This window comes from Setaria italica, chromosome III (assembly GCF_000263155.2).
Source record: "Setaria italica strain Yugu1 chromosome III, Setaria_italica_v2.0, whole genome shotgun sequence".
In the NCBI taxonomy this organism is placed as follows: Eukaryota; Viridiplantae; Streptophyta; class Magnoliopsida; order Poales; family Poaceae; genus Setaria; species Setaria italica.
In genome coordinates, this window is record NC_028452.1 from 5,178,666 (window position 1) to 5,193,943 (window position 15,278).

General features: G+C 45.8%; 2 protein-coding genes across 2 annotated transcripts; one reads left to right on the forward strand and one right to left on the reverse strand.

Annotated features, from left to right (window-relative positions):
• The first annotated feature begins 256 nt into the window (after nt 1-256).
• On the forward strand, nt 257-3,669 carry LOC101757803 (auxin-responsive protein IAA17). Its single transcript, XM_004960599.3, has 5 exons — nt 257-730; nt 1,479-1,711; nt 2,324-2,423; nt 2,552-2,613; nt 3,264-3,669. The coding sequence occupies exons 1-5, from the start codon at nt 420-422 to the stop codon at nt 3,299-3,301; spliced, it is 744 nt and encodes a 247-aa protein (XP_004960656.1). The 5' UTR covers nt 257-419; the 3' UTR covers nt 3,302-3,669.
• A 6,257-nt stretch (nt 3,670-9,926) lies between these two features.
• On the reverse strand, nt 9,927-14,338 carry LOC101758217 (lactoylglutathione lyase GLX1). The gene is made up of 9 exons (XM_004960600.3): nt 14,198-14,338; nt 13,857-14,073; nt 13,641-13,765; nt 13,476-13,540; nt 12,673-12,885; nt 12,532-12,579; nt 10,874-10,981; nt 10,647-10,787; nt 9,927-10,238 (listed from the first exon to the last, which is right to left on the reverse strand). The coding sequence occupies exons 1-9, from the start codon at nt 14,304-14,306 to the stop codon at nt 10,194-10,196; spliced, it is 1,071 nt and encodes a 356-aa protein (XP_004960657.1). The 5' UTR covers nt 14,307-14,338; the 3' UTR covers nt 9,927-10,193.
• Nucleotides 14,339-15,278: the final 940 nt, after the last annotated feature.

Genomic DNA, 15,278 nt, shown 5'->3' on the forward strand with positions numbered 1-15,278 from the left:
CATAGGCGAGTAGGTGCAACAGAATACCTAGTCCATCCTTCGAGTCACAAAACAGAAAAAAAAATCGTCTATTTCTAAATAAAAAAGAGAATGCAATCAAACAATAATTGTAACTCTTAAACAAATAACCATAAATATCAATTTACATCCTCCATCTCTATAACGAACAAAAAACTTCCATTTCCAGTTTTCTTTCACTGATAGTGTTCATGTTAACTGTAGCACACAGATTACACTAACCAAAGTGGAGCGAACCAAGCCAACTCAACGGAGGGAAGAAGGGAAGCTTCACCTCAAACCACTCCCCCACTCCACTCCTCTCTCTCCTTCCTCCCTCCCCCTCTCTCCCCCTCTCCCCACACACGGAAACAGCCACTCCTCACCTCCCCCACCCTCCGGTTCATGTCCTGCTGCTCCCCATGTCGCCCCCACTCGAGCTCGACTACATAGGCCTCTCGCCGCCGCCGGCCGCCGCCGCCGCAGATGCCACCGACGACCTGAAGGGCACCGAGCTCCGCCTCGGCCTGCCGGGGTCCGAGTCGCCGGACCGCCGCGTCGCGGCCGCCGCCGCGACCACCCTGGAACTGCTCCCAGCGAAGGGAGCCAAGCGCGGATTCTCCGACGAGGCGCCGCCGCCGTCGCCAGCTGCCACTGCCGGCAAGGGAAAGAAGGTGGCGGACGAGGAGGAGGACGACAAGAAGGTGGCAGCGACCCCGCAGCCGGCCGCCAAGTAGGTGGATTGTGGAACTGGATCTTGGAGGTTTTGCTGCCTCAAACAAAAAATGGAATTCTTGGGGCTTTGCGAAGGCGTTCTTCGGCGTTATTCCTTGGTTCTTGGACTGCCGCAGCGAGCGGTCTATGGATTGACTTTTTTTTCCCAACCCTTGTTTGGGAGAAAGATTTTTGTGTGTTATTTGGGAAATCTTGCTGGGTTTTGCAGTTTACGACATTTGTAGGTTCTGTAATCCAAAATTTTCTTTGGAAATTCTGCGCTTTTCAAGGAACCAGAAGGGTAAATTGAGGAAAAACTGCCGAATTGTATGTCATGGGGATCTCCCTTGTCTTCATGGTTTCGATTTTTTTGGCCTCTTCGTTTGGTTGGAATTTCGGTTTGTCTTGGGGCCTAGAGGAGGGAAACTAAAGTTGCAGCTTTGTGATGTTCTTTTAAATTTCCACTTTTCCCCAAAATTTTCTACTTTACAAAATGCTCCTTTTTCGATTTTTCTTGAGCTTTTCTTGTATTTTCACCTTTCTCGTTTGCTCAAGCTCTTCCATCCATTCGCTGCACTCTCCCCGCTTTGTTTTTGCCATTCATTTCTTCACAACATTTTGATCTGCCATTACCATGCTCATTTTTTAAAAGAATTGATCCCAAAATTCGTTTTTTTTATTTTCCCAACAGTACATCTCGTGATCTATCTCTTGCTTGTGTGGTTGTAAAAATTATTGAGCAACAAAGCTCCTGGCGTGCTGTGCAGAGCTCAGGTGGTGGGATGGCCACCAATCCGCAGCTACCGCAAGAACACCATGGCTACTACCCAGCAGAAGAGCAGCAAGGAGGATGCTGAGGCCAAACAGGGCCAGGGGTTCCTCTACGTCAAGGTCAGCATGGATGGCGCGCCGTATCTCAGGAAGATTGACCTCAAGACTTACAAGAACTACAAGGACCTCTCCACTGCCCTTGAGAAGATGTTCAGTGGCTTCAGTACTGGTGAGATGTCTCGGGTTACTCTCCACTTTTACCAGACTCAGTATGTAATTGTGTTTCATTTTGATGTGGATAGTGTTAGAAGCACATCATAGCAGCCTTAAAAAATATGCTTGGTTCCAAGAATAATCTTAGCTTACTGTTATTATTTCGATAAGTTTTACTGAGGATGACAAACAATTCAGTGCGCCTTCTTTTGTTTTGTGTTCTTTGGTGAACTATTTATTCCTCACAAAAAAATACCTTGCTGATTGGTCAGTTATTGCATCCATATCAAGTCTCTGTTAGAAAGACATTTTCTCTTGTAAGGCATAATAAATTTTGGCTCCATGTATATCATTATTCGAGGATATCTTTTAGTCCTGACTCCTGAGTGTTGGTCCAGAAAGCTACTAATCGCTATGAGAGTGACATCTCTCGTATATTTCTGAAATTTGGAGATCTATGATCCAGTATGTATATCTCATTAGTTTTCCTCACTTTCTTAGAATCATAAAAATGAATATAAGGTTAAGGTCCAAGTCTTTTCAGTAGAAATTTTAGTACAAGAAGAGGTTCTCTTCTGTTTTCTTTTTATTGGTCTTACAGGTTAGTATGGGTGTAATGCGATATCAGGCAAGGATGGCTTATCTGAGTACTGCAAGGATGGTGAATATGTTCTGACTTATGAAGACAAGGATGGAGACTGGATGCTTGTCGGCGACGTGCCATGGGAGTAAGTACACTTATCTTACTTAGAATAAGGGAAATGGAAGTTAAATGAGTCAACAATCTTATTTTGTGGCACATTTTTCTCATTATGCACATATTTAGACGCCACATTTTCTTTCACTCCAATTGCAGGATGTTCGCTGACTCTTGCCGTAGGCTCAGGATCATGAAAGGTTCAGATGCAATTGGACTTGGTAAGTTTGTACTCCTATTCTGTTTAGCATATTTTCAGGCTAATCATATCGTCTTAGTTGGTTGGGTGGATATGGTGGGATGGTCCATGATATGATGATCCAAGTAGGTTGCATGGTTGGTTGTACATGATATGATATTTTGTTAGGAGTTCCTTACAAAAGTGACATAATTCATGGTTCCTGCATCATTGGTGATAGTTCTTTAGGGTAATCAGTTTGCAATTTTCATTTACATAGCGCTAAAATGTAGGTTTACGAAATCAGCAGCATGGGATGAACCAGATAATATTGAATTGCAGTTAAAATCACATGTATGTAAATAACTACTGCAAAATAATTAAATATAAAAACCAAAATATGCTCCTTCTACAATGAGATGCCTAGTTTCCTGATTAGTACAGTATTAACGCTGCAACCAAGTATGTCATTGTCATTATGAAGTGCACATCATCATTGGGGAAAAAACATGTATCGAGTATATATTGTACGTGTCAAATTAATAGTTAATTGTCAAAATCTGAAAAGAATCATAGTTGTCATTTGCATATTAAATATTGTCATATGATCTTCAGAGTTAATTTATTAAGTTTGGCTTCCATTTTTTTCCTTTTCCCTGAATAATTTGTCTCTTATTTGTTTTCCTTTTGCAGCTCCAAGGGCAGCTGATAAGTCCAAGAACCGCAACTAGAATGGTTGCTTCCTACAGTCCAGAGCAAGAGGAAGATCCAACGACTGTAGGGCCCTTTATGAAAAAACCAAAAAGTCTAACAGTTTTACGACGAATTCTGCCTTATGGTCTGTACTGCATGGTTTGCTGTTACGCGAGTAAAGAACTCCATGTCTGTTATGTTAGTTTCGCAAAATCGTCTATGGACCAAAACTCTATTCGATTGTGGTTAAGGCTTTGTACGAGTGTTATTCGTATTTGTGTAAATGGTTTGTTACATTGTGTGCTGCTACTGTGAGCAGTCCTACCTAGTTTGCGAAACGGTGTTGACGAACTGTTTCTCGTTCCTCTATATCAATGTTCAATGAAGCTTGCAAATGTATTGTCTATCGGTCTTCCTGTTCTGTTTCATTCATCTTAATTGCCTTGAATTTTGCTGAATCAGCTCGTGCTGCAACAGTGATCATCTAACACTAGTTTCTGTAAGTTCCATGTTCCTTTTTACCAGCTTTAGTGCCTAGTTGCTGGTGGGGGCATGCAATGTATTCAGTTATTTATCTGCTGAAGTTCATGATGGTTGTCTATGATCTTACTCCTATTGTCATTTTAAAAAGGGTTCCATCTGAACCATCATTCAGGTTGCATATAATATTATGATTTCTAGAGAGATGGCAATGGCTTATGATCCCTTAGAATCAGGCTTTCTTTGCCTTGTATTTGTCTGCCCCATTAGAAGTTATGCTCCACTCTGCGCCTTTTGTGGTGCCTTTTTCTCCTTACTGGTGTCTGTTAGTTGGAGTGCATGTGGAGCACTGTCTATTTGTTCCAAGGAACACACTTAAAATTCTGATTCTGCTCATGTTTCAGCTAAAAGGGCATCTTCACTAACCCAAGTGAGCCTTCACCTGCATTTGTTTATCTCTTCTAGCTTGCAGGTTGTCGCCTCCCAAGTGCCGAATTTGTTCGACAACAACGCTGCGGCGCGCATCGAGCAATTCTGGATGATGTGGTATGGTTCTCCAAAGACTCATACTTGATATCCTGTTGTTTTCTAAACCCTGAACTTGTCCGTGTAGTTTATACAGCAGCATCCAGTACCTTTGTAGGCTCTGGATTCCTTTGTTCCCTCCCTGGTGGTCCTGCAATGCCACCATGTCGGTATGATTATTGTAAACCTTTGCTTGATCCCTTTCTTAACCGCTAAAGCCGCGCATTAGGGCCTAGTTTAATGCATTTGCGCTTCTTTTATGCTCCTGTATGCGGCGGTTTGCTCATTCCACATGTTTCCTTGTCTCCAGATTACTGCTCTGCAATGGGTGAAACCTTTTTGGACTGCTTTCACTTTCACCTCTCTGGAGGCATGGTTGTGCGTGTTTTTATCGCCTAATTACCGTGATTAATACCAACCTTTTTCTTGTGCTGGGGAACCATGATTATCAGGTTGATATAAACCTAGGCAAATGTCTCCACAAGTCCAGTCTTGCAGGTCTACATCATTTCTGCTGCGTCTGCGTGCTGCTGCACTCATGCGTATTGCATGTCTACAAATGCGCATCCCCTGCGAATGCGAATGAATGAAATCAAGATTCTGTTTTCCATGATTCGTTTCTGTCTCTTCCAATTCAAGCCCTGCAGATTTTTCCGACATCGCAGTGGGATTTTTTTAAAAAAAATTTCTCCAACTACTTATTTTGAAAAAGAAAAATGTTCACAACAATTCGGTAAATTATGTGGTTAAAAGTTGACAGGTAAGTCAGGGAACAGTATTTTTCTAGGCACAAAATGCCATGTGGTCGAGTGTTGACCTGGCGTCATAACACTTTTTGAGGCCCTGTTTGGGAGGAGGGTGCTAAATTTTAGCACCCCCATTTTAGTCACTTTTAGCCCCTCCTCCTCCCAAACACCTAGGCTAAAATGGAGGGGCTAAATTTTAGCCTCCCATAATCCATTAGCCTCTCAAGAGGTGCTAAAATGGACTAAAAGTGCTAAAAGTGGTCCCCTCCTCCAAAATTCCACCTGGTACCCTTCCCTCTTTCCTCCCCCGCGCTCTTCTCTCTCCCCCGCGCCCGGCCTCCGCGCCCCGCGCCGCCCGCCCGCCGCGCCGCCGCCCGGCCTCCGCGCCCCGCGCCGCCCGCCCGCCGCGCCCGCCCCTGCGCCTGCCCGCCGCCCGCCGCCCGCCGCGCCCCGCGCCGCGCCCGCCGGCCCCTGCGCCCCGCGCGGCCTCCGCCGGCCCCACCCGCCCCCGCGGCCTCCGCCGGCACCGCTGCCGCTGCCGGATCGAATGCGCCATCCTCATCTGGTGCCCGGCCTCGGCACCGCCGCCTCCGGTGCTGCTCCGTGACGACGATGGACGGAGCAGGCGGACGGAGCTCGTGCGGGGAGCAGCGGCGAGCGCGACTTCGAGGCCGCCGTCGTTCTCGACGTGGTGGAGCCCCTAGATGCAGCGTCGCTGCACTCCGACCCGGAGCTAGCGACGTCGGCGGCGGCGTCCAGGGACGGGCCGTTGGTGGCTGGCGAGAGTGCGGCGGGGGAAGGGGCGACCGGCCCGGGAGCTCCGTGCCGGAGGTGGACGTCCACCGCTTCGACGACGACATGGCCGCGAGCGATGGCCAGTAGCTAGCCACGGAAGACGGCCTGGTATGTGTTGGATAGGGTACAGATACAAGGCTATCCACCCCGCCACCAGAAGTTGAGGGTAAAGGAGAGGGGTAAAAGAGTCTTTTGATAACCAAAGTGCTAAATTTTAGCCTCCCTCCCAAACACCCTAGGTGCTAAATTTTAGTCCCTTTATTTGAGTGGGCTAAACTTTAGCCTAGGGCTAAATTTTAGCCCCTCCTCCCAAACAGGGCCTGAGACTGTCAGGTCTGGTATCAGCTGCAAAGCAAAAGAATTTGTAGCCAATGCTGAGTGTTACTGCACGGGCTTGACCCCAAACTGGCTGGCTGCTGCAAATGGCCAGCATAGATCTTTGTCTCTTGTACCACTCATGAATCACCGTTTGCCACCGTGGAGAATCAGTATTGGTGAAATTCACACGATACTATATCTTTTCAAACCCGAAGATGATGGAAATTGTTTGGTGTGGATTTGAATCTTCCGAAATCGTCTCCTTTTTGGTACAGTTGCCTGCAAAATATGTTTTGAGGAAATAGACTAATAGAGAGATGAATACTTTAACCTTATCTTACATCAAGCAAAGTCCCAAATTTCTTCAGTACAGCATGAACTCCCACAGTGACCAGAAAACAGACCTCCAACAAACTACAGAAGCAAGCACCAAATGGTCCGAGTCCTCTTTTTATTAGAAAGAGAGGGGAAAAAAAGAGATGAGCAGCTGGGCCCCGCTTTGCTTGGGAAACGGATTGAGATCCCAGTCAGGCTTGAACACCATGCACAGTTAGCGACGGGAACGGGAGCAGGAGCGGATATTCGGAAGCGGGATGGAATCCGGGATAGCCGAAAACGAAAAAATACGAACGGAAATACAATGTAAACGGTCGGAAATCAGGATCATGCATCGTGATGCACATTTTCATAGATATTACACATACATATAAACACACACTAGTACATTAAAGCAGCACACATAACACTTGTATGCCACTATATCAATATAAACCTGTAAGGGCACCAGCAATGTATAGGTGCACCCCTGGTTCTAAGGTGGGATCCAGCAATGATTTGATGTTACATGTTGTATTAGCTCCAATGTATAGAACCAGGTTGAATCTATGAATATGGATCCGCAACCCTCCATCTCTCTCTTCTCTCTCCCATTTTCCCTATATTATATTGCATGGGATCTGGTTCTATATATGGAACCTAGTTCCATATAGAATCAGCTTCACAGTGTATAAAACCTGGTTCCATAAAAGAGAGAAAAATATAGAACCAACTAAGAACCACACATTGAAGAAGCCCTAAGGTGCCTAGGCCAGCAGGCTGCAATGCCGCAAGCACAAGCAGCACGCTAGCATTATGCACTGCAACCAAGAGTAAGCTGCCAAGCTAGCATACGAGTAGCACGCAAGGCAGTAGCAATATCAAAATTCATCCCAAGATGCTTTTGAAAATAAAAATAATCATCACATATAGCACTGCTGCTCACGCATGTCGCATGAGCCTCCTCCCCCGCTGCCCGTGCATGCGCAGGCTCGACCCTCGTTCACCGCGTCCACTGATTGTAGGCGTCTAGAGCATGTTGGGCCGATACCTCAGACCTGAGGGAGCGAAGAATTGTGACCTATCCTGTGTAAATAAAAAAGATGAATACGAGATCATCCTCGTTGAAAATGGGATTCCGCATTTTACGGTGGGATACACCCTCGACCGTTTCCCGTCCTGCTTCCGATCACTCTCATCCCGTTTTTCATCCCATTCCTATATTTTTCCGTCCCATTTTCGTATAGATAAAAATATGGAACAAATGTAGAAAAACGGAAGAGCGGAAATGGGATTTTTCCATCCGCTTTCATCCCTATGCGCAGTGCTCAAACTCACTGATTTATGACTCACGTACTCCCTCCGTCCCATAAAGATCATTCGTTTAGCCTTCAAAATTTATCCCGCAAAAAGTATCCATATAACTTTGAGACAATCCAACCAATACCTCATAATACCTTCTATCTCAGTTAACGAATCGATCATTTACTCCCACCATCGATGCTCGAGCCAGACTCGCTAAATAAGGAAGGCTAATAGGTCCGACAATTACTGCAAGCGTGCATGCATAATTAATACTACTTGATAGTCCATCTAATTAAGAAGAGTTATTAGGGGTACTTTGAACTTTTAGCATTACTATTATTTTCTCAAAAAAAATTTAAACGAACAGTTTGAGGGAGTAATTTATATGCAAACCTGAATAAACCCATCATCGCTTTCCTTTTCTTTTTGCAGTCAAACGAAATAAGTGAAGGGGAAAGGGAGGTGGGGTAGAAACGAAATTATGACCGTCCGTGGGCCCCGCCCGGTGGGCTTAGGACATAATGATGGAGGCATGGATGCAACGCACCCCACAATCCAGCGGGCCCACCCTCCACCACCACCCCGCGGTCCCCGCGCGGTGAGAGAAACCCTCCCCCGCCCTCCGTCCCACCCCCCCCCCCCCCAGGCGCTAGTAGTACATGCCAGTAGCCCAATACTAGACTGGGTCGCTGGCCGTGGGCCACAAAGAGACGCGGGCCCTTCATGTCAGCGAGGGGCGCACGGGTCGCCTGCCGCCGTGGCAAGCGAGAGTGAGGGGCGGCGGGCCATGGTGAAGTGGAGTGTGGCTGCGGGTGGGGGGACACCCCCCACTCCCGTCCCTAACTCTGCGGGGCCCACCGCCGAGAAATAATGCGCCGCGCGGGCGCGTTCCCACCCGCCTCCAGCCGTACCCACCCTCCTGCGACCCGGATGACGGGTGGGACCTGTTGACCAAGGGGCTACCTGTCAGTGGGTGATAGGCCCCGCTCGGGTCGGGGCGGAAAGCGAGCGGGCGGGGCGGAAAGCCCGGCAGGCCTGGCTGTTCGGATGGCGACGCGGTCGGGGGTGGGGAGCAGTCAGCAGAGCAGAGCAGAGGAGGTGATGGCAACCGGGGAACTCCCCCCCGGGAATGGAGCTCTCGCTGTCACTGGGCCCGGGCCCGGCCCCGGCCCCTCTCTGCACGCCTGCAGGCTGCAGCAACCGCGTCACTGACCGGCGCCTGGCCATGAATGAGGCCTTTATGAGCGAACGTGCGGGTGTGTTCTATTAATTAATGCCGGTATTTAAGCGCTGTAATTTTACGAGAGGATTGGCAGATGTTCCTCTTGCAGACGTTTGGGTGAAGGCTGTTTTTAATCTCTTCGCAAATCAATTCTCGTCTCGACCAGCGGCCTCCTATGGAGCTTGTCAGCTTGACACGAATTTCATGCATTGCTTTCATCTCACGGACTAAGGGAGCATTTTGATACCAGGGTTAAACTTTAGTCCGATCACATCGGATATTCGGATGCTAATTAGGAGGATTAAATATGAGCTAATTACAAAACTAATAGCAGAACCCTAGGCTAAAACGCGAGACGAATCTATTAAGCCTAATTAATCCATCATTAGCGAATGGTTACTGCAGCACCACATTGTCAAATCATAGACTAATTAGGCTTAATAGATTCATCTCGCAATTTAGCCTAGAGGTTGTGCAATTAGTTTTGTAATTAGCTTATGTTTAATACTCTTAATTAGTGTTAAACATTCTATGTGAGTTTAGCCCTGTCTCCCCAGCACCCCTAAAATTACCCAACTTTTTCCTTCTAAAAAAATTACACAACTTTTGCAGGACGGAGTAAAAATTTTTAAACTAGGATCCGCCACCGCCAGTTTTCTATAACTTTATTAAAACTCAGCAGGAGAAAACCACCAAATTCTGATAATAACCATCTAAACTGAGTTGGCTACATTCGAAATGAAAATACCAAGGACACCAGTTGGACTCTTCGTTTAGAGCTCCCAAACGACTGGGCTGATTGCCGAAACCACATCATCGTCACACTGCTGCTTTTTTGGGCTGTGTTCACAGGCCCGCCTTGAAACGCATTTTTTTTTGGGCCTACATGAATCTTATCATTCAAACTTCTGCATTCCAAGACAGCCCTAGTACTTGCACATCCTTGAGAAGGAACAGTTAACGAAAATATTCTGTCTTCTGTGGAAAATTGTACATATGATTTTACTGACAAAAACGGGTTGCGCATCTACATCGCTCCAGAAGGTGAATCTAATGCTCTATCAACTATCAATTGTGACGCCGTAGATTGGACCATCTATCTACAAACCTCAGTTTGAGGTGGTGGCTTGCTGGCTTTTACAAAGATTCTGCAGGTCATGCTTGGAACACACAGGGAAAAACTCTCTGAAGCCTGCTGTACCAAGTTGAGATCTTCCACAAAGCTCATTCTTCCAACTCCTTGAGAAAATCTATGTTATCAACAAACACCTGCAATATGCAAAAGGAATGTTATAATTGACCAGAATGTCCTCAAGAAAAAAAAATGGCACGCAAATTTGTGTATATCCAGCCTCAGGGGGCAAGACTACTGGGTGGGATGAATTTAAAGCTATGCTAGTTACAAGCAAAACTTTGCACTTTTCTTCCTTATACAATATCACATAATATGCACATCATCAAACGAAATGAATAATAGGCACTCAACCAGTTTTGTTTATCCTGTTTTTACTGAAAAATTGGACAAAAGCCACTATTTGAAAATCGGCTGCAAATTTAGCACAAAGGCCACCTAGGAATAAACAGCCTTTTGTAACAAATAAAAATTCCACAGCCTTTTGTAACAAATAAACACAGAGAGAGGTTTGACACTAAAACACAAGAGTAAAAGGCACATACTGTTTTCCAGCCATCTGGATCTGTGCATGCAGTTATCTTGGTGTTAATGCCAGGTAATGGACCGGGTTCACGAGTAATTTGTCCACCATTTAGTCGAATTACTTCTGCAGTCTTGTAGACATCATCAGTACTAATAGCAATCTGTAAGGAGAATAACGAAGCTCCATTAGTGTAGCCAGAGGAAAAGGGCCAATGAACCAAAACCTGAACAATGAAAGAAAACATACCTGTGCATAGGCATTTCCCTTGTCATATTCCTTGACCCCATAGTTGTATGTCAACTCCAATACAGCATTTTTATCTTCTGGACCATATCCCATCATTGCAATTGTATACTAAAGAAAAGGAACAGCAGTTATTTTTACAGTATCATAAATTACATGAACAGATAGGTAACATATATTGCATAAACAGTGATGGTCTCATACAGATGCCATAGCAAATGATCAAATCGATGATGAAAAAAAAAACTGATTTCAAAGTATTATGAAACAGAGATGGAAGCTACTTGGCATAACCATTGTGACACATCTCATGATGACTGGAAATGCATGGGAATTGTCACTTCAAACCAGTAGATAGCATCATAAATCCTTCATTGCATTCAGGCTGAATTCATACGAGGACAGAACACAGCTGGGTTTACAAAGACACGCCTGGTTTTTCTGTCAAAGCTGCAAGTGGAACAGAATGGGTGGATTGGGCTAGTTTTCAACAAGTTGAGGAGGAGAGGAATCAGCACGCAGGTTATTATGTTTGAGTTGTTTTACAGGTTTGGATGGTTTCTAGTAAAAGGCCCATGAACAACTTTGGAAGCCTAGCAGTGACTTCCGGTGTACAAACAAAGAGTGGGTAGAAGCCTCAACAAATCAGGCATCAGTTACATCCAGCCCCAAGTTTCCAGACTACAAATCCCATCCAAGGCATTATGTTTCTTGAGTCCCATCTCCAAGGGAAACGAAATTGAAAACAGCAGAATGAGTAATGGTAGAACCACAGAAGCGCGACCAAGGAGTTGAGAACAACACTGCTGCTGCCAGAAGAACATTAACCACAGCCAAAGAAAGAAGTGGAAACTGCACTGCCACAACTACTTATTGTTGGATAGACATTGTAAATCACTGATGGTCAATCTAACCTAAAATAAGAAGGAAACCTAAAACCTTCTCCTCAAATGACTAGTTACACTTGAATGGCAAGCATGTTACTGCTGGACAAGTAAATAAGTATGTGAACTTGAACCGTGTTCATCTAAAGGGAAAACTCAAAGGTACAAAAACAAGCTTTTCCTCCGATCCAAGCTAGACTTCTTATTACAATTCAGACATCAAATGTGCCAAGGATGTATATAGTGAATACAAAAACTGAGGCAAAAACAGTGTAAGCAACCTTGGCAGTGGCTACTGTTTAAAGCTTGAGATAGACCAGCATATGGACAAGCACCGTAAAGTGCGCCACGTCTTTGAAAGTAGGGAATGTTTAAACTATTAAAGAACTGCTTATACAAGAAATAGTAACCCCCCCCCCCCCCCAAAAAAAAAAAAAAAGTACCAAGCATACAGCTAGCACTTAGCATCACATAAAGATTTGTAGTAATCTAATTTCATCACAAACATGCTTTAGAACACAAACCTAAACATGGTGCATAAAAGAAACGGACAAGGTACAACAACCTAACAAATGAAATATCTAGTAGCTCAAAACTACTGTCAAATTGAACTTAAACAGAAGGTATTCATCGAAACTTAAGATATTTTCTGGTCCTTTCATAGTTGCATGTATTCTAATTCCTCTTTCACATCAGCAAGCTTCACATAGAAATCTTAGCAAACAAAAAGTAATGAGGCTCGTTCATAGGGTGGTTTAGGAAATAGGAAGATACAACCTTGTACTCAGGATTATCTCGCTTGCGAAGAAGTTCCATGCCAAATGCCTTCATAAATATTACAAATTGAATTAATCACTGTTTCAATATTAGAAAAGGAGCAAACTTCATTATCAGTTCCAGTTCATGTCATTAACTTACCTTCTCATAGAAATTTATAGCACGATCAAGATCTCCCACTCGAAGCATTACCTGGCACAAAGGCTCGGGAGTAGGACCTCTTTCTATAAGCTCAAATTTGTAACCATCAGGATCCTCAATAAAGGCAATTACTGATTTCCCACCTTTGACAGGACCTGGCTCCCTTGTTACTGTTCCTCCTTTTGCTTTAATAAGGTCCACTGTTTTTGCAACCTGCAATTTTCAAACATTGAAACTCAAGGTACCAAACTAGTTCATAATCAAATGTGAAATGGTAAAATAAATAACCAAATATATTGCCAACGTATCACATTTCAATTATTTGTAATAACTTGGTGATACATCATGACTAATTCAGGTGAAGGATATGAGTGTCATGGTACAGAAATTTCATGCCTTACAGATCTCAAAGAATATTTCATATTTATACATGTGAACTTTATGCTGTACAATCATCTGCTGCAGCAAAAATAACAAAAAAAACTCCCGTTATAAGTTTCTTACTTTAATTTGTAACCAAACTGCCAACAGCCAATCAAACTTTGTTATCTGTTAATCCCTTAACCAAATAAAGTCTAGTTTTTTTTATAAAGGTAACAGTAATACAGGTTCACATTTGGTGCTAAAGCTTGTGGCAACTATGAACCTGGGGACAAAACCTATCAAAGCAATCCATAAATGAAATCTCCATACTTCCCTAGTCCCTACACAGCATGACTGGCTGAAGAAAACAGGAATAGCAGCATCACAGAGCTGAATGCCGGCAAGTTAAATGAAGAAGGTCCATAGATATATAAGCTTACATCCTCAACAGCAATCCCGAAATGGCCGAAACCAGTCCCAATGTCATAGCTCTCCACACCATAATCTGCCAGAAAAGGTATCCGAGGGGTTCGATATGTTGATCGCAGTGCACATTATCTGAACAACAGAGATACGGTGAAGGTATTTTGACAAAAGAAGCTTACTGTAAGTGAGCTCCACAACAAAATGCGAGTCCTCAGGCCCGTACCCCAGAAAGGCATTGGTGTACCTCTCCTCCGGGATGTCCCGTTTCCGCAGCAGTTTCATGCCCAGGCACTCCGTGTAGAACCTGCAGGTAGAAAGGCAACCCTCCCAATAAAATTGGAGCAAACAGCAGTAGCACAAAACCCATCGGTGACAAAAGCACCGGGGAATCCTACTTGATCGTCTTGTCGAGATCGCCGACGCGGTAGACGACGTGGAGCAGGCGCCTCCGGTCCTTCTTGACCCACTCCATGGCCTCCTCCTGGCCGACCACCGTGCCGGCCGAGCCGCCGGGCTCCGCGCCGGCGCACAGCCCACGCCTCGCCAGCCTCGCGGGCGCCCTCACCGCTCCTCCTACCACCCTTCCCCCGAAGAGGCCCTCGCGCCGCGCGACTGAAACGACAGGAACGGGAAACCAAGCAACGTCACACGGGGGGGCAGCCTCATCCAAGAGAAAAGATCGGTAGAGAGCCGGGGAGGAGCATGGAGGGCAGGAGGAGAAGGATGGGCTGCGTACCGGAGACCGCGGGGACACGGAGGCGGGAGGCGGCGAGGTGGAGCGAGGAGGCGGAGGCGGAGGCGACGGCGGCGGCGGCGAAGGGGAGGGGGAGGAGGAGGCGGGCCATCGTGGCGAGGGATTTGGGGAGGGCGAGGAGCACGGGGAGGGGGAAGGGGAGAGTCGAGAGGCCGCTCGCTGTATCCGGCCGTCCTGGTCGCGGCTCGGATCTGTCGGGGGCGGTCCGTGTGGCTGCCAGGTGGGGCCGGTCACGTGAGGTCGCCGAGGTGGGGCCGGCGTGACGCGTGAGGCTTCGCGTACGTGGTTTCTGTAAGAGCAACTCCAACGGCCTTGACATCTCCCTCTCCAAGTCAAATTTTGGCTTGTGCTAGAAATGCACCGTCTAACAATAGTTGTTATCCAGATATTTATCCCATCCGACTTGCTAAATTCTCTCCCATACTCTCCAAACTTAGTAAGCGAGTTTGGCTTGCTAAATGTGCAAAATGGAAAGTCTGTTGTAATACGAAATGAAGAGACTGTTAGGGTGGATGGAGATGTCGGTGTTTTATACCTGGCAACCTACAGAGGGGTATCCCGAGGTAGTAGATTGGTTGGTGGGGAATCGTCGGGCCTGTAAGTAAAAGCGAGGACACAAGACACGGATTTGTACAGGTTCATGCCGATGGAGTAGCGTAATACCTTACGTCCTGTTTCGGGTATTGTATATTGCGCCCTACGTTTAGGTGTCATGTAGCCTGATTGTTGGCTATTGATGATGGCTCTAAACTGTCAATCTAGGTACCCCTGCCTCCTTTATATACTCCAGGGGGCAGGATTACTAGTCGGTTACGAGGAGTGCTAGTAGGATTACATGGTATGAGTCCTAATAGAATTATAGAGGAATCCTAATAGGAGTCCATCTTCTTCCTTCCTTGCGTGTATTGGGGATCTATCCCCGACAATCCCCCGAGCGTTTCATAGTCGAATGCAGCAGCCTTGAGTACTTTTCAAATCCTCACCAAGTAGTTTTGGTGCTCTTCGAGTATTTTATCTGGCTGAATCTTCAAAATTCCTCAAAGCTGCCATGAGGCTATGGTGT

Excerpts from the sequence above, each read along its gene's own strand:
- LOC101757803 (XM_004960599.3), top strand. The coding sequence starts at position 420 with ATGTCGCCCCCACTCGAGCTCGACTACATAGGCCTCTCGCCGCCGCCG. Across the intron at positions 731-1,478 it reads ACCCCGCAGCCGGCCGCCAA|AGCTCAGGTGGTGGGATGGC; the intron begins GTAGGTGGATTG and ends CGTGCTGTGCAG. Across the intron at positions 2,424-2,551 it reads GTCGGCGACGTGCCATGGGA|GATGTTCGCTGACTCTTGCC; the intron begins GTAAGTACACTT and ends CTCCAATTGCAG.
- LOC101758217 (XM_004960600.3), bottom strand. The coding sequence starts at position 14,306 with ATGGCCCGCCTCCTCCTCCCCCTCCCCTTCGCCGCCGCCGCCGTCGCC. Across the intron at positions 10,788-10,873 it reads AGGGAAATGCCTATGCACAG|ATTGCTATTAGTACTGATGA; the intron begins GTATGTTTTCTT and ends TTCTCCTTACAG. Across the intron at positions 10,239-10,646 it reads ATCCAGATGGCTGGAAAACA|GTGTTTGTTGATAACATAGA; the intron begins GTATGTGCCTTT and ends TGCATATTGCAG.